The 23,264-nt window shown below is 38.3% G+C and overlaps 2 protein-coding genes across 4 annotated transcripts in view; both read right to left on the reverse strand.

Moving 5' to 3' along the window:
• Positions 1 to 3,364, reverse strand: part of LOC127436522 (potassium voltage-gated channel subfamily C member 2-like) — a 53,996-nt gene extending 50,632 nt beyond the window's left edge. For all 3 annotated transcript variants that reach the window (XM_051690776.1, XM_051690777.1, XM_051690778.1), the window contains exon 1: positions 2,608 to 3,364. In XM_051690776.1, the coding sequence (XP_051546736.1) occupies positions 2,608 to 3,165 (558 nt within the window). In that variant the 5' untranslated portion in view covers positions 3,166 to 3,364. The remainder of the gene's footprint in view (positions 1 to 2,607) is intronic.
• Positions 3,365 to 10,578: 7,214 nt separating this feature from the next.
• LOC127436537 (coiled-coil domain-containing protein 107-like) lies at positions 10,579 to 21,767 on the reverse strand. The gene is made up of 6 exons (XM_051690804.1): positions 21,539 to 21,767; positions 18,715 to 18,947; positions 18,305 to 18,377; positions 18,122 to 18,212; positions 17,429 to 17,538; positions 10,579 to 12,329 (listed from the first exon to the last, which is right to left on the reverse strand). The coding sequence occupies exons 1-6, from the start codon at positions 21,663 to 21,665 to the stop codon at positions 12,007 to 12,009; spliced, it is 957 nt and encodes a 318-aa protein (XP_051546764.1). The 5' UTR covers positions 21,666 to 21,767; the 3' UTR covers positions 10,579 to 12,006.
• Between the last annotated feature and the right edge of the window lie 1,497 nt (positions 21,768 to 23,264).

Below are 23,264 nucleotides of genomic sequence, written 5' to 3' on the forward strand. Positions count from 1 at the left end.
AGTGCCAAAAGAAATGATCAGATCCACACGGCACATGGGGGGTCTGGAGGCAGGTTTGTGCTCGAGTGAATTCCTGAAATCAATTGCTGCTCTGAATGAACATGGGCGGCAGATGAGCGATATGGTCACCATGGAAACGGTCTCAGCGCTGCATCTTCAGACGCGTGCCAGTGTTAACCTCTTAAGAAGCAACAGCACACTCGGCATCAAAACACACACACACACACGTCATCAGAACAATGCAAAGATCACATCACGCTCCGCTACATAAACAGATGTATTAAAAAAAGCAAAAGGCATCATGGGAGCACAATTAGACAAAACAGAAACCGCAAGATGAATTCTGAGAAATGTCTTATTGTAATTATATATTTACAATACAACAAATCCTATTTATAGACTTGCTCAGCAATGCAGTGAGCATTTGTATGCATGTCCTCAAGGTCACACTCACAGTTTCTCCTCGTTAAATATGGAGAAAGCAGACAAAGCCTGAGATTAGATGTCTAGAGCAACAATTAATAATCGATTAGATAAACAGTCCTGACGAGCAACTCATCTCCTCGTCCAGTCCATCTCTGTAGGTAAAAATCAATCAGGTTCTTATCCAACTCTGGACCACTTCCACTGTCTACTCACTGACCCAAAAACCCCTGAAATAAAACTCACTGGGCCAGTACTGCTGATTTAATTTATTTAGCCCTTATAGCCTTCAAATGTACCCAAATCATCATCAGCTTCACATTAAATGTTGAGATGAGGGTCACTTTCAGTTACTACAGCCAAAGTCTCATCCAGCACCCAGAAATATCACACACACATTTAAAAAATTTGAATTTAAAAAGTTCAAGAATATTAGGTACAATTAGTGCAACTAGATGAGGTTTAGACAAGAGCTGAATGTCTTGGAAGCACAGAATGGGGGGCTTTATTATTATTATTATTTATAATAATAATAATAATAATAATAATAGCTGGATCGATTACAAATAAGATGATCTGAGGTGATCAATTTGAAATAATTTATTTTTTTTTTTAACAGATGTGTTAAGATCATACAGTAGCAATGTAAACCTTGTGTTCATTTTTTTTACAGCATTTTCTACAAAAAATATTTAATAAATGAAAAATGTCACGTGGTGTAACCATCAAGTAAAAGTATTAAAATGCTTTCCTTGCACATTGAGTACATGAGAGTCTTGTAACATACTGTAATTAAACTATTCAAACATATTTCTCAAGATAATTATTTTTTTTTTTACAAATATCACAAATTTTGGAGTCAAGAATATTGAGAAATTTTCTCAGGGTTACTCCATTTGACCTGAGCAAAATGTGCCTCTACATAAAAATGTAAAAATACTGATATTCAATGAAATGAAAAAATAGAATTATATTTTCTTAAAACTTCACACACAGTCTTAAAAGGGCTCCTCTATGTTTTATGTTTTTTTCACATGACATGAAAATGGTTACCTACAGGTTGGTTACACCACATGACTTAGATTTGGTGCAGAAGTGTTTCAAATATGAATCATATTAAAGAAATGTTTCACTGCTTATTTTCAGCTTTTAATGAGACTTTTAATTCTGTCGCTGGAAGGTTACACCATGCACATGACATTTTTTGAACTTAAGCCCCAGGAAAAATGTATAGCTTGAATGCACTGCAAGTCATGTTTGGATCAAGGCATCTGCCAAAAGGAGAAATATAAATCTCACCACAGTGCAACTGAATCTGCCTGCAACAATCTCAATAATTAATCTTTTTCTATTTCACTGATTTTACCAACCGATCATTTACTGAGGACACTTTCCAGCTAGTAAACGAACTTGCATAATGTTTTGGAGTTGGTGTGACATAAGTGTGGGAGGACTGGAATTCTTTTCTCATCCTTAATCATGCTTTATTTACAATTTACAACTGAGGATAAAATGTCTTAATTGGAGATGTCTACTGGAGAGGATATCATCACAACATGCTCTAGTCTCTATCCTGATGTGTGACACCTGCCTCCTGTACATATCTGGATATGTGTCTCGCATATCACATTTACCTAATATACAGACTCACTTTCATGCATGCATGAGGTTTTGACGTTTAAGTTTCTTAATTTGAGAGGTTTGAAGCAGCAGAAACAGTTCTGACCCTTTTGTCTTGACCTGTCTCCAAAATATTTCTGGTTATTAAAAATAACTACCAACATATTTATGTACAGCCACCTGAATAACGTCGTGCATACCTAATTTATCATAGATATTTTTACATCTGTAGCACCACTTTCCAATATTACGCACGTTTAGATAATTTTCTCCCATCCTAAATTACGACAAACTGAACCAAGACCGTTTTAATTATTCATTTGATCGGTTAGACGGTTTTAGACGATCTGTAAATGGTCTATCCTGACCTGTCTCCAAAACATATCCGACCTTTACGCACGCGTTTAGATATATGCACAACCACTTAAATATAATATGGACTCATCTTTACGCATGCATGAGTTTTGATGTTCTTGTTATGTTATTTCATCACTGGAAAGTCCGCGCGAACGCGTCAAGGAGCCGCGCGTAACCGTTTGGCCACTCCGCGTGCTGCGCTCTTACCCGCGCGGCTCTGGACGAGTACGGGTCCTCGAACAGGTTCCAGATCACCGGCTGCCACTTTCTCCACCTGCTGACGGTGCCGTCGGCGGACACCACGTCCTCGATGCCCAGCCGCTTCCCGATCTCGTCCTCGTCGTCGTTGTCCACGTTCATCTCGAACACGTCCAGCGCCTCCTCGGCATCCCGGTGCTGTCGGTAGGTCATCCAGCAGCACGGCTCCACGTCCGTCTCATCGATGCCCCAGAAGGACAGCTCCTCCTCGAACAGCGGGCCGCACACGTCCGCCGGGCAGTGCAGCTTCCCGGTGCGGTAATAGTTGAGCACGTAGGCGAAAACGCCCGGGTGCCGGTCGAAGAAGTACTCGTTGTTGCGCGCGTTGTACTCAATGAAGCCCGGCACTTGTTGCAGCTGCTCCAGAACCGACTCGAGGTCCGGCGACTCCGAGGCGAGTAGGGCCAGACGCGTGCCCGGCAGGGTCTTCAATGTGGTCCGGTAGGTTTCGTGCCTCGTGCCCCCGACGTTGAGGATTATCCTCTCGTGCTCGTCGAACTTGCCCATCGCTCAGGGTGAGACATGACGCGTGGGGAGTAATGTTACTCGAGTGTGCCCTGACGATGCTGCTGGAGGTCTCCAAGAGTTCCACAAGAGGCTCATTGAACCTTCCGTTTATTCCCGACGCGTGAGAGAGATCCGTCTCCAACGAGCGGCTCAAATGAGCGCGCGGACAGGTGGGGAGAAACGCGGCATCATCGATCAATCATTATCATCATCACCTGCAGCTCGAGAGAGCAACAAGCTTCTCTCTCTCTCTCTCTCTCTCTCTCTCTCTCTCTCTCTCTCTCTCTCTCTCCCTCAAAGACACGCCCTTTCTCTTCAGTGAAATTTAAATATGATATCATTTGATTGTTGTGCTGTTACGTATGTGTCTCAACAGGTAACATTCTACACATCTCACAGCTTCAGATTTCAATTTATTTATTTTTACTACAGATGTATTTATTTAAATGAATGAATGGAATACAATTTATTTCATCAAGTAGTAATAATAATAATAAGGAATACAATTTTATTTGTTGAATTATTATCAAATATTTATTACTGTATTTATTATTTATATATAAATGATTAATATTTATTATTTATAAAAACATTTAATATTATTATACCAATACATAATATAGGCATAATATTAAAGGTTTTTGTCATAAAAAAATAAAAATATTAATAATTCGATAAGTAAATAATAATAATAATAATAATAATAATAATAATAATAAAACATTACTGTGTTTGGGAGACCTGTGCAAATAAGTCCTTTTCTTCCACATTTTATCTGTCACTACAGCACATATTGATAGGGCTGAGTATTGATACAGGTTTCCCGATTCAATTCGATTCTGATTCAATATCGATTCATATGGGTTTATTTCCATTATAATGTCCCTTTTGCTTATATATATATATATATATATATATATATATATATATATATATATATATATATATATATATATATATATATATAAAAGAAATGATCTCCCAGCTAATGTTGTTAATTATACAGGGGACCTTATAACAGGTACATTAGTACATTATATTTTATTATTTTTTCATCATTTTGGTCACATTTTGGCTTTTTAAAAATGAACAAATAAATTTATTTATTAAATAAATAAGATATTATATTTCATATATTATTTTTGTTACATATTTATTGTTAAATTGCATAATTTGTACTATTTACAAGTATTTACAGTACATTGATTTGTTGAACACGTGCTAAAACTGGTACTGTCTCTTTAACAAAAAACTGCATTTCTGTAAACAGCGCCTTTAAATGAGCGCATGTTAACTAGAGAGGACTAGAATGGCTTTACCTCATCTGTGCGATGCATGATTGGATTTAAATGTTTTTTGTAGCTGTTTTTGATCAACAACTGACTGTAAAGAACAGAAAGGGTATTTAAAGAGACAGTATTCAATGACAAATGGGTTGCATGGATCTCGTCTTTGGACACACATTACACGGAACAACTTTTACTGTCAACACGCTGTGAAAGGACCTCACTGCTGAACACTTCACGACTAAACTACACAATTACTGGTGAGTGAAATGTAAACATTTACCAGCCATTTGCCAAATATGTTCACTTTAGTCACATAGCGTGAAATTTGGTTTCAAATGCGAGTGATTTCCTCTTATTGTAGTGGAGGGTTGCGCATTGAGTGAAAGATCGATCTTGGGATTTAAGAATCGATATCGAGATCGTTCAAATGAAGATTGCAATTAATCATAAAAACTATATTTTTACCCACCCCTATATTTTATCAGGGACTAAAAATTGTTATTAATTTAGATTCGTTTTGAGCAGAAACAGTATTTTTTTGTTCCGGGTCCCGGTGTTCCACAGCCTTTTTTTTTTTTTCAAATGGTAGCCGGTTAGAACAAATAAAGAACGATTAATAATGTTCTTTTTAAAATAACAGTACAGTTTCCTGACTTCGCAAGGGAAACAAGGTTCCTGTTTTGGAAAATCAAGCTCAAAATTAGGGACTTAAATAAGCAAAAATAAGCGATTAAATGTTTTCCCATGTGGGGGAATTTTCAGGACAGAAATCATAACAAGCATAGTTTACAGTAGTCTATATAAAGTAATGTCTTTACAATAAATCTATTCTTAATATTAAATATATAGCCAAAAATATTTCAAATATTCATTTAGCCACCTAAAATCAACGAATAGCCTAGATCTTTCTCTCTCTCCTGCATGCATGCACACACCGCGTGGGTGCGTCTGGACTAAATGTCCCCTTTTGCGGGCCGAATGATTTAAAAAATTTTAACATTGATTTTTAAACTAGCGGTTTCCTTCAAAAGGAAAGTGGAAGTTTTTAGTTTTTTTTGGAATGCCCATTTCCCAGTGTGCTTTTTTAAGTCCTCGTGATCACGTAGTGCCTCAGTCCGGGTGGTGGAGGACGAATCTCAGTTGCCTCCGTGTCCGAGACCGTCAATCCGCACATCTTATCACGTGGCTTGTTGAGTATGTTGCCACAGAGACATAGCGCGTGTGGAGGATTCACGCCATCCACCGCGGCAACCACGCTCCACATTATTATTATAGCGACCACGAGGAGGTTACCTCAAGTGACTCTACCCTCCCTAGCAACCGGGCCAATTTGGTTGCTTAGGAGACCTGGCTGGAGTCACTCAGCACGCCCTGGGATTCGAACTAGCAAACTAGCGAACTCCAGGGTTGGTAGCCAGCATCTTTTACCACTGAGCTACCCAGCACCGCAAAGCGCATGTTAATGTTCTACTAAAAAGAGAGAAGCCTAATTTTGAGCAACAAAAGTGGGTCTTTTCTTTGTAAATTTGTTCTTGCAGTGACACAGCAAATTATTATTATTTTTTTTTATTCACGTATTTATTTATTTTGTAGAATTTGATAATTTTCCACTGCACACCTGACAATATTTCACGGCACACTAGTGTGCTGCAGCACAGTGGTTGGGAAACACTGGGTTAGGGCATATGGTTAATAACATATGCATTCCTCTTCACTGTATTACACCATTTAAACAAAAACAACTGGCTTTTGGCGCCACCCTATGGACATTTCATCCAAAAACTGGAGCTAACACTTCCAGCTTCGGCCACTGGAGGCAGTGCTTCCAATTTTGGAATCAACAGACCGATTTCAACAGCAAAACTTAAGAACTACTGTCTCTGAATTCACAGTGATATCAATCTGAAATGACAGGACAAGCTTCTTAATGGCTGATCATTTAAAGTTAACATTAAACAACAATCGCAAACCACTTATGTGGCACATTTACGGTGAAACAGAATATTCAGTGAGGAAAAAAGGAGGACAGGACTTGACTTTTTGTCCATCAGGAACTGACTGGATCGGGAAAAGTGGTCTCTATATGACAGTCGATTGGAGGGGAGGAGTTTAAGAGAGGGCTCGGTGATGTCATCCGAAAAGAAAAGTCAATTCAGAGGCAGTGCAAATTATTGTATTTCGATGAAAGATTATGTAGACACATTTTTTTTTTAATCTTGAGTAATGTGCATTTATGAATCATCATTTTTTTGTTTTGTTTTTTTGTTTAGTTGTCAGACTCAAATTAAAACATAACACTTGAAATGACGTTACATAGGTTATATATGGCAATGTGCTCAGGGACTGAGCTCTACTGTAGAAGTGAAGGAGGAAATGTGTTTCTATGGTAAAAGATGTGGTCGATGATTTTTTTGTGGTCGCTTTACACTGTGGCGCCATCTGCTGGTCACATCAGGAACTGCATCCTCCAGACAGACGAGAGCTGTCCGGGTCTGGTCTCATTAATCTTATAAACCTGCTCTGCGGGGTGCTGTCCCGAGGTTAACACAGTGCGAGTCGCGTGCGATCCATGAGACACTTAAAGGCTCTGTACTGAAGCTATAGGTGAAACCAGATTAAACAGCCTGTCATATTAAACTAGTGACGTGGTAAACAGGAAAACACCCTTATAGAAATACCTGACGGTGACTGTAGTAACATTAACTGTAGTAGGAACTATGGTTTTTGCCAGAAATAGTTTATATATTTATAATAAATGTTAATATTATTAGCCTACAAAAATATTAAATATTGTATATAAGGGCAATAAAAGTCACTTTTATGGAGGTTGTTTTTATTATTTCTACATGTGTTTTGGATATTGTTTTTCATTACAAATTTCATAGATTTTTAATTTATTTTTTTATTTTTTACAAATCATAATTACATCTAACCATGGTGATTTTTGTTTTTACCTGTGATTATCACGATCATTCTAATTGGATACTATGCACGAACAATGGTAAATTGTCATAAAGGCAACTACAAAGCAGAATTTAACAAAAAAACTTTAAAGCCTGGACACTCATGAATTAAGGATGAAGTTATTAGTTTTTCTCCTGTGTAAATATGTTCAGTTCTAATGAACTTTAATTGAAAAAATGTGAATTAAAGGTACACTCAGAAACTTTTTGCTCATGTCATCTTGGACTTACAGTGACACCTAGTGGTGTGGATGCAGCAGCATTCAAAACCAACAGATTTCATTGTAGAATTTCACTATTCACATTCAACCATAATTAATTTAATCCAAGAGAGAAAGTGTCCAATAACAAGACGGTTACTGAGTTTAAAGCAGTAGTATTCCAGCTGGTCATGTGATTCTAAAATGGCAGCCCCCATGAGGGTGCCCCTGCCCCATGTAGAATAAAACGGCTTTAATAAGGTTACTGATATGACTAAAGTCCTCATCTCATGTGAGAAATCATGATTTTATACATATGTTTCAAAATTATATTTCATATCTTTAGGAGTAAAAGGGGAAAAATTACTGAGTGCACCTTTAAATAATTAGGAGTCTGGCAAAATTAGAGCAAATGATTGTTTTGGATAATATTAATATGTAACAGAGTTAACAGATAAATTAGTTGTTAATCAGCTTTTGCTGATTTTTCTGTAGTTATTATGAGTAGATTTTGCTGCCCATTCTGTGCATTTCTATGTGACAAAAATTCAGTATTAATATTGTAAACAGCATTTGTGATTAAAAATTATTTCAGTATTATTATTGGTTTCTGTCCTTTAATTTTTATATTTAATTTTTATATATAGAATATGTTGCATTTGTAGGTGTAATTTTGGTAAAAGTCTTGACACCTCACTTGGACCTCACTAATTTTCAAATCCTGGTTACGGCCCTGCTTCAAGGGTCAAAAATGGTGTGCATTTCACCCCATAATTATAATTCTTTCATTATTTACTCAACCCTCTCAAACTCTTGAACTCACAAAAGAGACTGCACATGTCAAAATTTCTCTCGTAGCATCTCTGAGATGTCTGTTTAAAGGAACAGTTCACCCAAACATGAAAATTCTCTCATTATTTACTCACCCTCATGCCATCCCAGATGTGTATGACTTTCTTTCTTCTGCAGAACACAAATGAAGATTTTTAGAAGAATATTTCAGCTCTGTAGGTCCATACAATGCAAGTGAATGGTGAACAAAACCTTGAATCTCCCAAAAGCATATAAAGGCAGCATAAAAGTAATCCATACGACTCCAGTGGTTAAATCCATGTCTTCAGAAGTGATATGATAGGTGTGGATGAGAAAACGATCAATATTTAAGTCCTTTTTTCCTTTAAATGTCCACTTTCACTTCCACATTCCTCTTCTTCTTTTGTTTTTTAGCCATTGGCATTGCATTATTCATGCATATCGCCACCTACTGGTCAAAGGTGAAGATTTATAGTAAAAAAAGGACTTAAATATTGATTGCTTCTGAAGACATGGATTTAACCACTGGAGTCGTGTGGATTACTTTTACGCTGACTTTGTGATTTTTGCAGATTCCAAGTTCTGGTCACCATTCACTTGCATTGTATGGACCAACAGAGCTGAAATATTCTTCTAAAAATCTTCATTTGTGTTCTGCAGAAGAAAGAAAGTCATCTGGGATGGCATGAAAAAATGATGAGAGAAATTTCATTTTTGGGTGAACTATTCCTTTAAGATTGTTTCATCTGGAAAGCATCACATTCTACCCAGATAGCACACGTACATCACCTAGACGTCTATATGATGTGTTTACATCTGGAAGATGTATTCTTTAGGTTTGTTTCCTCATCGCCAACATGTCTATAAGACATACTGTACATCAATAAGTATGTCTCGGATGTCAAGAAGACATTCAGCAGATGTCTTTGAGATGTTTATGATTTGTAAATCTAATCATTTTAAGATGTTTAGCAGATGTTCATTAGATTGTGATGCTTTCCAGATGAAAAGATCTAAAACAGCCATCTCGGAGTGGGTATTTAACATCTGCTAAACATCTAAAAAGATCAGATTTGCAAACATTCTAAATCTTAAACGTCTCAATGACATCTGCTGAATGTCTAATTGACATCTGAGAGGAAGCGTCTTTTAGACGTATTGCAGATGAGCAAACAACCTTAAGAATGCGTCTTCCAGATGTAAACACACACATCAAATAGACATCTGGGTGATGTACATGTACTATCAGGGTTACAGTGAAAAGGGAGTTACATTTTGGTCTGTTTCTCACCCAAAACCAGTCATATTTCTTCAGAAGACATGGATTAAACCACTCAAATTATATGGATTACCTTTATGCTGCCTTTATGTCCTTTTTGGAGCTTGAAAGTTTTGGAACCTATTGACGTGCATTGTATGGAGATAAACACATCACACCTCCTTCAAAATATCTTCGTTTGTGTTCCACAGAAGAAATACAGTCATATGAGTTTGAGACGGCATGAGGGTGGGTGAACTACTCCTTTAACAAGTCGTTTGCACACAAAGAACTGCCGTAATTGTGTTCACGGTCGGAATCTGTTTCCCCCTAGCCCCAATAGGTTATGGGGTTATGGTTGTAATGTAAACATTTACATTTACATTTATGCATTTGGCAGACGCTTTTATCCAAAGCGACTTACAGTGCACTTAATACAGGGACAATCCCCCTGAGCAACCTGGAGTTAAGTGCCTTGCTCAAGGACACAATGGTGATGGCTGTGGGGATTGAACCAGCAACCTTCTGATTACCAGTTATGTGCTTTAGCCCACTACGCCACCACCACTTGGCATTATGGTTAAGGTTAGGGTAGTGTAGGTTAGGGTAGGCATGGTATGGTAAGGTAGGGAAGGGTTAGGCTTAGGTTTGTGCATGGGGGAACGCATTCTGACAACGGAGAATATTATGGTAAGATACTGTTCCCCCCATACAGATCTGCTGGGGGGGGGACAGATCCTGATGGGGAAAGAGTTCGACACAACACTGGAACTCTACGTTTAAAACCATTCACAGTGGCACACATCTATTGAAGACTAATATAGAGTTAGTATAAAAGCCAAGAAATGAAGTAGTACAGTATGTGTTTCTTACGAAACACCAGGAGAACACATATTTAATATTTAGTTTATTTATTTAAGGCTCTGAAGTTCTTCATAATATATATTCATCTATTGGTTTACACAGTGCATCACATACAAGGCAGAAATAATGAGCACAGGAAGTACATAGTGTATTATCACATGCTAATAATATACAGTGACCTGCAGATTCAAAATAAAGGTCTAAAGCATCACATGATTCAGAAGCCATGCAAAAGAATTCTCTAAATGTTTCTAGACCAATAGCATTGTTTTAAAAATGATGACCTCATCATACGAAACAGCTTTGAACAAGGAAATAGTGTGGGAATAATGTAGCTGTCTACTACGTGTACAGTATTTCTTAAAGTCTTGATTTAGGAATCAACCCCCATTTCATATTTAAGTAAAATATGATTCAAGTAAAAATAACATTGAAAAACCAATTATAAAGATATGCATCTTAAAACAGGCAATCTGTAACTAACATATCCAACCTAAAGAATAAAGAGATGAAACATTTATTCATAAAATAAATGGCTTTTAAAAAGTAGCGTTTAAGAAATGTTTTGAAAAGCTGACACAGACAGCAAAGACGTGCATGAACATTTTCTGATATGTGTTCATGTATGCATGATTTAACTTCAAAATGCACTTTAAAATGTAAATCTGAAAGCTGTAACAAAGTCAAACTGTTTAGGAAAATTCATCCACAATCAGAATTGTATCCAGCTTGATAATAAAAATGTCCTCAAAGTCTGAAAGGGTTTTGCACATATGATTGTCACTCACATGCAACTGATACAAACATTCTGCATAAATCCACAGACCACGACAAACATGCAAAAGAAATATGAACCACATGTCCAGCATACAGGTAGATGCAAAATCACTAGCTGCCTTGTTCATGTGGCCTTGAGCAAACCATCAAAGAAATAGAGAGAAATTAATAATTGATTATGACCAAATGGAACATACAGATATTCAGTGCACCCTTAAAGTCGATAAGGCATTCACAAGCCAGTTTACTTCCACACGTGAAGTATTTCTGAATGAAACAGAATATTCACTGAGAAAAAACAAATGAAACAATGTGTGAATAGCCATTTGGCTATTGGCTAATATTAATTTCTCCGCCACACAGTCTTGATGATATCAGCTGAAAAGGAAAATCGTTTTAGGATAGAGGAAGTTTTGATGATAGGTTACGACGACAAACATTTTTTTCTTTGGAATAACATGCACAGATGAATCATTCCCAATAAGACCACAAACAAGTATTAAGAAAGTAAGCAGGGTCAATTATGATTTCACGTTGACTTTTAACTACATACGACCACATATGTAGATACTAAATATTTAATGCACATAACCAGTGAATAGTGTTGACCGTTTCATCACACAAGGTATTAAATAAATAAATATGTATAAAAAAAGTACATCTGATTCTCGTCACAGTTACTCGGGCCTGTTGCGTCTTCGCAAGCCACCCGTCAGATCATCTGGAACGTTCTGTGCGATGGTGACGTCCTCACTGATGTTACTCGTGTCTTCGAGCGAAGGCATACTAGAGTCACTCTCATTATCAACCTCTTCCTCTTCATGTTCATCTTCCTCACCGTCCTCCTGTCCCTCTTCTACCTCAGAGTCAGGCCGGAGAGGTTTGTGATCATGTGACTGCATTTTAGTATCTGTTTGTGATTTTAGCTGTGTTTCTGGAAGTGCTTCCGCAGCAGCCAAAGACTCGATAAGTTTGTCGAGATTGCGCTCACATGCTGGCTCTAAAAGACACAACCAAATGAGAATACAACCCAACGACACCAATTCAAGAGTTCAACACATGCATATGCATATCTCAAGGTGCCAACATGCACATATCACACTTTCTGCACAACTCATACAGTTGTGCTCAAAAGTTTGCATACCCTTGGAGAATTGGTAATATATGTACCATTTCTAAAGAAAACATGAGTGAGCAGGCAAAACACATTTCTTTTATTTCTTATGGGATTCATATTCAACTGTAGGTTATAACAGAATGGCACAATCATAAAACAAAACATGGCAACAAAGAAAAAAATGAAATGACCCCTGTTCAAAAGTCTGCATACCCTTAGTTCTTAATACTGTGTATTGCCCCCTTTAGCATCAATGACAGCGTGCAGTCTTTTGTAATAGTTGTCTATGAGGCCCCAAATTCTTGCAGGTGGTATAGCTGCCCATTCATCTTGGCAAAATGCCTCCAGGTCATGCAAAGCCTTTGGTCGTCTTGCATGAACCGCACGTTTTGAGATCTCCCCGGAGTGGCTCGATGATATTAAGGTCAGGAGACTGTGATGGCCACTCCAGAACCTTCACCTTTTTCTGCTGTAACCACTGGAGGGTCAACTTGGCCTTGTGCTTAGGGTCATTGTCGTGCTGGAAAGTCCAAGAGCGTCCCATGCGCAGCTTTCGTGCAGAAGAATGCAAACTGTCTGCCAGTATTTTCTGATAACATGCTGCATTCATCTTGCCATCAATTTTCACAAGATTCCCCGTGCCTTTAGAGCTCCCCCCCCCCCCCAAAACATCAGTGAGCCACCACCATGCTTCACAGTGGTGATGGTATTCTTTTCACTATAGGCCTTGTTGACCCCTCTCCAAACATAGCACTTACGTTTGTGACCATAAAGCTCTATTTTGGTCTCGTCACTCCAAATTACAGTGTGCCAGAAGCTGTGAGGCATGTCAAGGTGTTGTCGGGCATATTGTAACCGGGCTTTTTTGTGGCACTGGCGCAGTAAAAGCTTCTTTCTGGCAACTGGACCATGCAGCTAATTTTTGTTCAAGTATCGTCGTATTGTGCTCCTTGAAACAACCACACCGTCTTTTTCCAGAGCAGCCTGTATTTCTCCTGAGGTTACCTGTGGGTTTTTCTTTGTATCCTGAACAATTCTTCTGGCAGTTGTGGCTGAAATCTTTCTTGGTCTACCTGACCTTGGCTTGGTATCAAGAGATCCCCGGATTTTCCACTTCTTAATAAGTGATTGAACAGTACTGACTGGCATTTTCAAGGCTTTGGATATCTTTTTATATCCTTTTCCATCTTTATAAAGTTCCATTACCTTGTTACACAGGTCTTTTGACAGTTCTTTTCTGCTCCCCATGGCTCAGTATCTAGTCTGCTCAGTGCATCCACGTGAGAGCTAACAAACTCATTGACTATTTATACACAGACACTAACTGCAATTTAAAAAGCCACAGGTGTGGGAAATTAACCTTTAATTGCCATTTAAACCTGTGTGTGTCACCTTGTGTGTCTGTAACAAGGCCAAACATTCAAGGGTATGTAAACTTTTGATCAGGGCCATTTGGGTGATTTCTGTTATCATTATGATTTAAAAAGGAGCCAAACAACTATGTGATAATAAATGGCTTCATATAATCACTACCCTTAAATAAAAACTCATGAGAAACAATTATAAAATAAACTGCATTATATGACAGTTTTAACATGTCACAATCTTCACTCCTGAACATATTGGATTGCCCTCTCCTCTCCTGACCAGCATGACATGCGTGATGTTGGGGGATTCAGAGCTACTTTGTTTATCCCACTATAATTTGCTTATGACACATTTCTTTCAAAGATCTGCCACCTGTTTTACCAATCGGGGTCGGTTGCACCAGCTGTGAAAAAGTAAAAATTCAGCTTAAAAATTAAAAAGGAGTACACTGCACCCCTAAACTTTGTTAAAACGTAAACCCATATATAAACAAAATATTTATGGATGCATCATAAAATGGCAGACCAATTTTGTTTTCACTGACCTCATGTTTTGCATGACAAACTTGCAGACAAACGTAATGATTGTTTATTATATTTTATGATTATTTAATATATTTTCATATATTAATATTTAATATATTGGTTTATTACTACATTTTATTGTATTACTACATATATCTTTATTATATGATTATTTTTATATTTTATATAATGTCTCTGTTATTAAATTAATCTCAATGTCCTATGTATTCAGTGAAAATGTTAATTATTATTATATACATATATATGTATGTATATACAATGCCAGAAGTTTGGAATAATGTACAGATTTTGCTGTTTCAGAAGGAAATTGGTTCTTTAATTCACCAAAGTGGCATTCAACTGATAGTATAGTCAGGACATTACTGATGTGAAAAACAGCACCATCACTATTTGAAAAAAGTCATTTTTGATCAAATCTAGACAGCAGCCATCACTCCAACACCTTATCCTTGAGTAATCATGATAAATTGATCATTTGGTACTAGAAAATCACTTGCCATTATATCAAACACAGCTGAAAGATATTTGGTTCATTAAATGAAGCTGAACATTGTCTTTGTGTTTGTTTTTGAGTTGCCACAGTATGCAATAGACTGGCATGTCTTAAGGTCAATATTAGGTCAAAAATGGCAAAAGAACAAACAGCTTTCTCTAGAAACTCATCAGTCAATCATTGTTTTGAGGAATGAAGGCTATACAATGCTTGAAATTGACAAAAAACTGAAGATTTCATACAAAGGTGTTCACTACAGTCTTCAAAGACAAAGGACAACTGGCTCTAACAAGGACAGAAAGAGATGTGGAAGGCCAGATGTACAACTAAACAAGAGGATAAGTACATCAGAGTCTCTAGTTTGAGAAATAGACGCCTCACATGTCCTCAGCTGACAGCTTCATTGAATTCTACCCGCTCAACACCAGTTTCATGTACAACAGTAAAGAGAAGACTCAGGGGTGCAGGCCTTATGGGAAGAATTGCAAAGAAAAAGCCACTTTTGAAACAGAAAAACAAAAAGAAAAGGTTCGAGTGGGCAAAGAAACACAGACATTGGACAACAGATAATTGGAAAAGTGTGTTATGGATCTTAACCCCATTGAGCTTTTGTGGGATCAGCTAGACTGTAAGGTGCGTGAGAAGTGCCCGACAAGACAGACACATCTATGGCAAGTGCTACAGGAAGTGTGGGGTGAAATGTCACCTGAGTATCTGGACAAACTGACAGCTAGAATAACAAGGATCTGCAAAGCTGTCATTGCTGCACGTGGAGGATTTTGTGATGAGAACTCTTTGAAATAGTTTAAGAAGTTCTGAACATGTTTTTTCAAATTGTAATAGTAATTTCTCACATTATTAATGTCCTGACTATACATGGTGTATCAGCTGAATGCCACTTTGATGAATAAAAGTACCAATTTCTTTCCATAAGAGCAAAATCTGTACATTATTCCAAACTTTTGGCCTCCAGTGTGTGTGTGTGTGTGTGTGTGTGTGTGCGTGCACACGCACACACACACACACACACACACACACACACACACACACACAGATCAACCACAACATTAAAACCACAGACAGGTGAAGTGAATAACATCGATTATCTCGTTACAATGGCACCTGTCAAGGGGTGGGATATATTAGGCAGCAAGTGAACAGTCAGTTCTTGAATTTCATGTGTTGGAAGCAGGAAAAATGGGCAAGCGTAAGGATCTGAGTGACTTTGACATGGGCCAAATTGTGATGACTAGACAACTGGGTCAGAGCATCTCCAAAACGGCAGGTCTTGTGGGGTGTTCCCGGTGTGCAGTGGTTAGTACCTTCCAAAAGTGGTCCAAGGAAGGACAACCAGTGAACTGGCGACAGGGTCATGGGCGCCCAAGGCTCACTGATGCACGTGGGGAGCAAAGGCTAGCCCGTCTGGTCCGATCCAACAGAGGAGCTACTGTAGCACAAATTGCTGAAAGACTTAATGCTGGCCATGATAGAAAGGTGTCAGAACACACAGTGCATCACAGCTTGCTGCTTATGGGGCTGCGTAGCCGCAGACCTGTCAGAGTGCCCATGATGACCCATCCACAGCCGAAAGCGCCTACAATGGGCACGTGAGCATCAGAACTGGACCATGGAGCAATGGAAGAAGGTGGCCTGGTCTGATGAATCACGTTTTCTTTTAGATCATGTGGACGGCCGGGTGCGTGTGCGTCGTTTACCTGGGGAAGAGATGGCAGCAGGATGCACCATGGGAAGAAGTCAGGCCAGTGGAGGCAGTATGATGCTCTGGGTAATGTTCTGCTGGGAAACCTTGGGTCCTGGCATTCATGTGGATGTTACTTTGACACGTACCACCTACCTAAAGATTTTTGCACACCATGTACACCCCTTCATGACAATGGTATACCCTGATGGCAGTGGCCTCTTTTAGCAGGATAATGTGTCCTGCCACACTGCACAAATTGTTCAGGAATGGTTTGAGGAACTTGACAAAGAGTTCAAGGTGTTGACGTGGCCTCCAAATTCCCCAGATCTCAATCCGTTTGAGCATCTATGGGATGTGCTGGACCACCAAGTCCGATCCATGGAGGCCCCACCTCACAACTTACAGGACTTAAATGATCTGCTGCTAATGTCTTGGTGCAAATTGGTGTGTGTATATGTATATGTATGCACATGTATATACAGTATGTATAAATATATACATACACACAGTATATACATACATATATACAGTATATACAATTGGAAATTTACAGATTTCACATATTTTTTTTTTTTACACCTATGACCTGCTATCCAAGTCTTGCGTTAAAAACAAATGATACAGCTAAATTAAGTATTGAGTTAGTTACAAACCAACTACTAATTACTAACCCCATAGTGTGAAGTTCCAAACATCTGGTGCAACCATTCCCAGGTCAAAAGCACTTCTGCTGTACAATTAACTGTACAGGACACTTTTTCAACGCTGCTATTTCTAAGTGTGTTCTCAAGTGTTAGAAGAACACACTGGCGCTGTACTGGGAGGTGTGAGTGTGTTAATGACGCGAGTGTGTACAGGAGCAGATGTGTGTTACCCTCTATCCTGATGTTTGGACACTCCATGCCTCTCTTCTTCATTAGATGCCGGATGCACTGCAGCTGCGACATGATCTCGTTCTTCTGCTCCATAGCAACAGACTTCACACTACAGCATAATAAGGACATCACATCAGATAAAAAATATGCTCAACACAAAAACAAACCCACAAGCCTGAATCACAATGAGAAGCTGGTGTGCTAGAGGGTGCAAGAAAGTTTCCATTTGAATCCCACAAACCCCACGTTGTGTGTTTTTTGCATAGCAAAGAATTCAGGGTACGAGTGTGTGTTTATCAACTACTATATAGAATTTTTTGTATTTTTGTTTTAACCTTAATATTTGAAGCGATGATGATTTAAAAGGGATGAATACAAAACATTTTTTTTGTGAGTATTACAATAGTTTTGTGCAATAAAAGATTATTAAATCAATATCATTGGCCATTTACCCTGTTAAAGTGCTGTGCGTTCTTGCATTCAGTTTGTGCTAATTTGTTTTACATGCAGATGGACATCTTTGGCTGTTGCATCACATCTGATTGGTTTATGATGGACATGAATAAAAATCAGCCAAATTAAACAGGGCATCCTTAAGACTGATTAGTCGACTAGTCGTTCAGACAACCCACCGAATAATTGATTATTAAAATATGTACATTTGCACATCCCAACTGATAACGGAGTCTCACCAGTTTGTGAGCGGGTCCAGTTGGGTCAGTATAGAGTTGAGCATCTTCTCGGTCTGTGCTAACCTTTGCTCCAACTCATTCAGCTGATTCTCTATGAAAAACGAAAAAAATAAAATAAAATAAAATAAATCAGTTCAAATGAATGGAGTGATGGCGCCTTTAAAATAACACACATACACACACCTGTCTCCTCTGATTTTTTCACTCCTCGAGCCGTTTTGGCTCTCTGAGATTCAGAGTCACTCGCAGACTTTATCTGTGAACACACAAAGACGTGAATCTTCATACACAGGTGAATCTACACAAGTGAATACTGTGCAATTTAAACAATATATAATTACTTGATGATTGTTTGATTTTTTTTGTCATTTCACAAATGAGAATCTGGGGGGAAATGTGCTTTACTGTATTGCAAATAATTTTCTACAATGCAAAAAAAACAATTATGGTTTTTAAAATAGACTTCTTTTTCTTTAAGCCAGATATAGTTTTTTTCCCTTTTAATTTTGAAGTGAAATATGATGTGGACTGTCAGTGTGTGCGCATATGGGTATAAAACTAGTACAACTGCATGTTAGGACATATGTCAGTACCTTCATAAACTTATAAGCAGCGAAGAGACCGACACCGATGGCATAGATGGGCATGAGTGTGAAGACGTAGCCCTTGTTGCTGTTGGATTTGTATTTATCACTCTTCAACTCCTGCTCCATCAGTTTCTTCATCTGATGCATGTTCTCCACATTCTGCGATTTGGGTGGTGCACCGTTCACGTGGGCCTGCTGCTGACTCTTCATACTGCCAGGACCAAGACCCGGACCAGGACCTGCAGAACACAAGACAGACACTCATAATGTTATAAATATACTGAAATAATCTGTTCATTTATGTTATGTTGAGTAATAAGCACTGTGTATAGGTGAATATTAATTTTATCTCATTAGTTACATTAACTGCCTTTCCATGTATTTGATTTTGCATAAAATAATACCATTTTGTATCTATTCTTATTACAGGTCCATGCATTATAAGAGGTAAAGATCTCTAGTCAACAAAATGAGTAAATAAACACCAGTAAAGAACCCAGTTTAGACCAGTAAGAACTCCAGTATAAATACAGAGCACATAAACACCAGTATAGAGTCCAGTTTAGACCAGTAAAAATACCCAGTATGTAGAGAGTAAATAAACATTAGTAAGGAGCACAGTGTTGACCAGTAAGATCCCCAGTATACATACAGAGAAAATAAACACCAGTAAAAAACCCAGTTTAGACAAGACAGTATTTTGAGTTAATAAACACCAGTAAAGAACCCTATTATATAAAGAGAATAAACTCCAGTATAGAGAGTAAATAAACACCAGTAAAGACCCCCAGTACAGAGAGCGTAAATAAACACCAGTAAAGACCCCCAGTTTATAGAGAGAGTAAATAAATGCCAGTAAAGACCCCCAGTACAGAGAGCGTAAACACCAGTAAAGACCCCCAGTTTATAGAGAGAGTAAATAAATACCAGTAAAGACCCCCAGTACAGAGAGCGTAAATAAACACCAGTAAAGACCCCCAGTACAGAGAGCGTAAATAAACACCAGTAAAGACCCCCAGTACAGAGAGCGTAAATAAACACCAGTAAAGACCCCCAGTACAGAGAGCATAAACAAACACCAGTAAAGACCCCCAGTATATATAGAGAGTAAATAAATGCCAGTAAAGACCCCCAGTATATATAGAGTAAATAAACACCTGTAAAGAACCCCATTATATAAAGAGAATAAACTCCAGTATAGAGAGTAAATAAACACCAGTAAAGACCCCCAGTACAGAGAGCGTAAATAAACACCAGTAAAGACCCCCAGTACAGAGAGCATAAATAAACACCAGTAAAGACCCCCAGTTTATAGAGAGAGTAAATAAATGCCAGTAAAGACCCCCAGTACAGAGAGCGTAAACACCAGTAAAGACCCCCAGTTTATAGAGAGAGTAAATAAATACCAGTAAAGACCCCCAGTACAGAGAGCGTAAATAAACACCAGTAAAGACCCCCAGTACAGAGAGCATAAACAAACACCAGTAAAGACCCCCAGTACAGAGAGCGTAAATAAACACCAGTAAAGACCCCCAGTACAGAGAGCATAAATAAACACCAGTAAAGACCCCCAGTATATAGAGTAAATAAACACCAGTAAAGACCCCCAGTATATATAGAGAGTAAATAAACACCAGTAAAGACCCCCAGTATATAGAGTAAATAAACACCAGTAAAGACCCCCAGTATATATAGAGAGTAAATAAACACCAGTAAAGACCCCCAGTATATATAGAGTAAATAAACGCCAGTAAAGACCCCCAGTATATATAGAGAGTAAATAAACACCAGTAAAGACCCCCAGTATATAGAGTAAATAAACACCAGTAAAGACCCCCAGTATATATAGAGAGTAAATAAACACCAGTAAAGACCCCCAGTATATAGAGTAAATAAACACCAGTAAAGACCCCCAGTATATATAGAGAGTAAATAAACACCAGTAAAGACCCCCAGTATATATAGAGAGTAAATAAACACCAGTAAAGACCCCCAGTATATAGAGTAAATAAACACCAGTAAAGACCCCCAGTATATATAGAGAGTAAATAAACGCCAGTAAAGACCCCCAGTATATATAGAGTAAATAAACACCAGTAAAGACCCCCAGTATATATAGAGTAAATAAACGCCAGTAAAGACCCCCAGTATATATAGAGTAAATAAACGCCAGTAAAGACCCCCAGTATATATAGAGAGTAAATAAACACCAGTAAAGACCCCCAGTATATATAGAGTAAATAAACACCAGTAAAGACCCCCAGTATATATAGAGTAAATAAACGCCAGTAAAGACCCCCAGTATATATAGAGTAAATAAACACCAGTAAAGACCCCCAGTATATATAGAGTAAATAAACGCCAGTAAAGACCCCCAGTATATATAGAGTAAATAAACGCCAGTAAAGACCCCCAGTATATATAGAGAGTAAATAAACACCAGTAAAGACCCCCAGTATATAGAGTAAATAAACACCAGTAAAGACCCCCAGTATATATAGAGTAAATAAACGCCAGTAAAGACCCCCAGTATATATAGAGTAAATAAACACCAGTAAAGACCCCCAGTATATAGAGTAAATAAACACCAGTAAAGACCCCCAGTATATATAGAGTAAATAAACACCAGTAAAGACCCCCAGTATATATAGAGTAAATAAACACCAGTAAAGACCCCCAGTATATATAGAGTAAATAAACACCAGTAAAGACCCCCAGTATATAAAGAGAGTAAATAAACAGAGTAAGAAGACAGCAGTGCAGAAGCGCAGTGTGCAGCCCCGACAGAAGCGCATGATGAGGCGTGTAGCGTGTAAGTCTTTATCCGCACCTCTCCTGCTGATCCGCGGGTCGAATGACTGACTCTCCCGGCTGCCGAACATGCGTGGAAACAACACGAAAACCAGCAGAACGGCGGTGAACGCCATCACGACCTGCTGCGAGGAGGACAGCACCATCACTCATTCACTATAAATACTGCACACTACACATATGAACAACGCTTCCGCACTACTATTGACAACATTACTTTTGCGTGTTGATGAAACCGTTCGGCACGAAACAGCGCCATCTGATGCCATCTACAGGACCGGCGCGTCATTCCGCCTTTGCCCAAAGATCATTTAAAGGGCCATTAGAATATTAGATTTTATAATTGGGTATTGGACTTTTTCTTCAAACGAACAATTCAAGTTAGGGTGGGAACATCTTACTCTAGTACATATCAAATTGAAAATGGAACACCACAGGGAGGTGTGTGTAATCCGCTCTTATTTAATATCACGATTAATGATATCTTCTAATATGGGAAGATCATTGTATGCTGATGATGGAGCATTGTGGAAGAGAGGGCGGAATGTGGTTTTCACAGCTAACAAAGTTCAGACAGCAATAAACCAAGTCGAAGAATGGGCTATGAGATGGGGATTCCGGTTGTCTATAGCAAAGACCCAAGTTATATGTTTCACAAAAAAGAAAAATATTCCAGTTGGTTTGACACTTTATGGTCATCCACTTGAGCAGCTGTCAGTGATTAAGTTCTTGGGAGTATGGCTGGATAAAAAAATGCAGTATGCATATAGAGAAATTAGTGACAAAATGCAAGAATGCCCTTAATGTCATGAGATGCCTGGCAGGATGCGAGTGGGGTGCAAGCCGCAACTCACTCAGAAACATCTATTGTGCCCTTGTTAGATCTGCAATAGATTATGGTTGCATGACCTACGCTTCAGCATGTAAGACACTTCTAAAGAAAATTGATGTAGTGCAAAATCAGGCACTTAGAATATGCTGTGGAGCTTTCAGAACATCTTGAGATGGGTGAAATGCCACTAAAACTGAGATGACAACAGCTCTCCATGGTGTATTGGGTATCATTAAAGGGGCACAAGGATGTACATCCTACCAAGTCTGTGTTCAATGAATGCTAGGAGCATACTCGAGGCAACAGCCGAAGTCTTGGATGGATAGCGACTAGATTAGCCCAGGCAATGGGATTGGACAATATAATAATTACCAGACTTTGTATAGGACATACAGGGTTGAATGCCAATTTACATAAAGTCAATAAGCATCCCACAGGAATGTGCAGTAAGTGCAATGAGCTAGAAACAGTTGAACACATCCTTATACACTGTACAACATATAACAATGAAAGGCAAGTAATGCAGGCAAAGTTGCAGGAAATGGAAATTAATATTATGTCTCTAGAAACTCTTCTGGCTAAAAAGCATGGAAGAATACCAGTGAAAGATGCAGTTTTGGGCTTTTTAAAAGCAACAGGAGTTGAGTCTAGAATATATATATATATATATATATATATATATATATATATAGAGAGAGAGAGAGAGAGAGAGAGAGAGAGAGAGAGAGAGAGAGAGAGAGAGAGTAATAATTTTCATGTCCCATCGATGCTCCACACTCCAGTTCAGTTGGTTGCGGTAATGCACCAAAAGCTGGTTTGCCAATCGCCAATAAACAGAAAAGAAGAATAATAGATCAGCAGTGATATGTACTGTATATTGAGATGCCATACTTAATCTTAAAATATATTTTTT

This window comes from Myxocyprinus asiaticus, chromosome 47 (assembly GCF_019703515.2).
Source record: "Myxocyprinus asiaticus isolate MX2 ecotype Aquarium Trade chromosome 47, UBuf_Myxa_2, whole genome shotgun sequence".
Taxonomy (NCBI): domain Eukaryota; kingdom Metazoa; phylum Chordata; class Actinopteri; order Cypriniformes; family Catostomidae; genus Myxocyprinus; species Myxocyprinus asiaticus.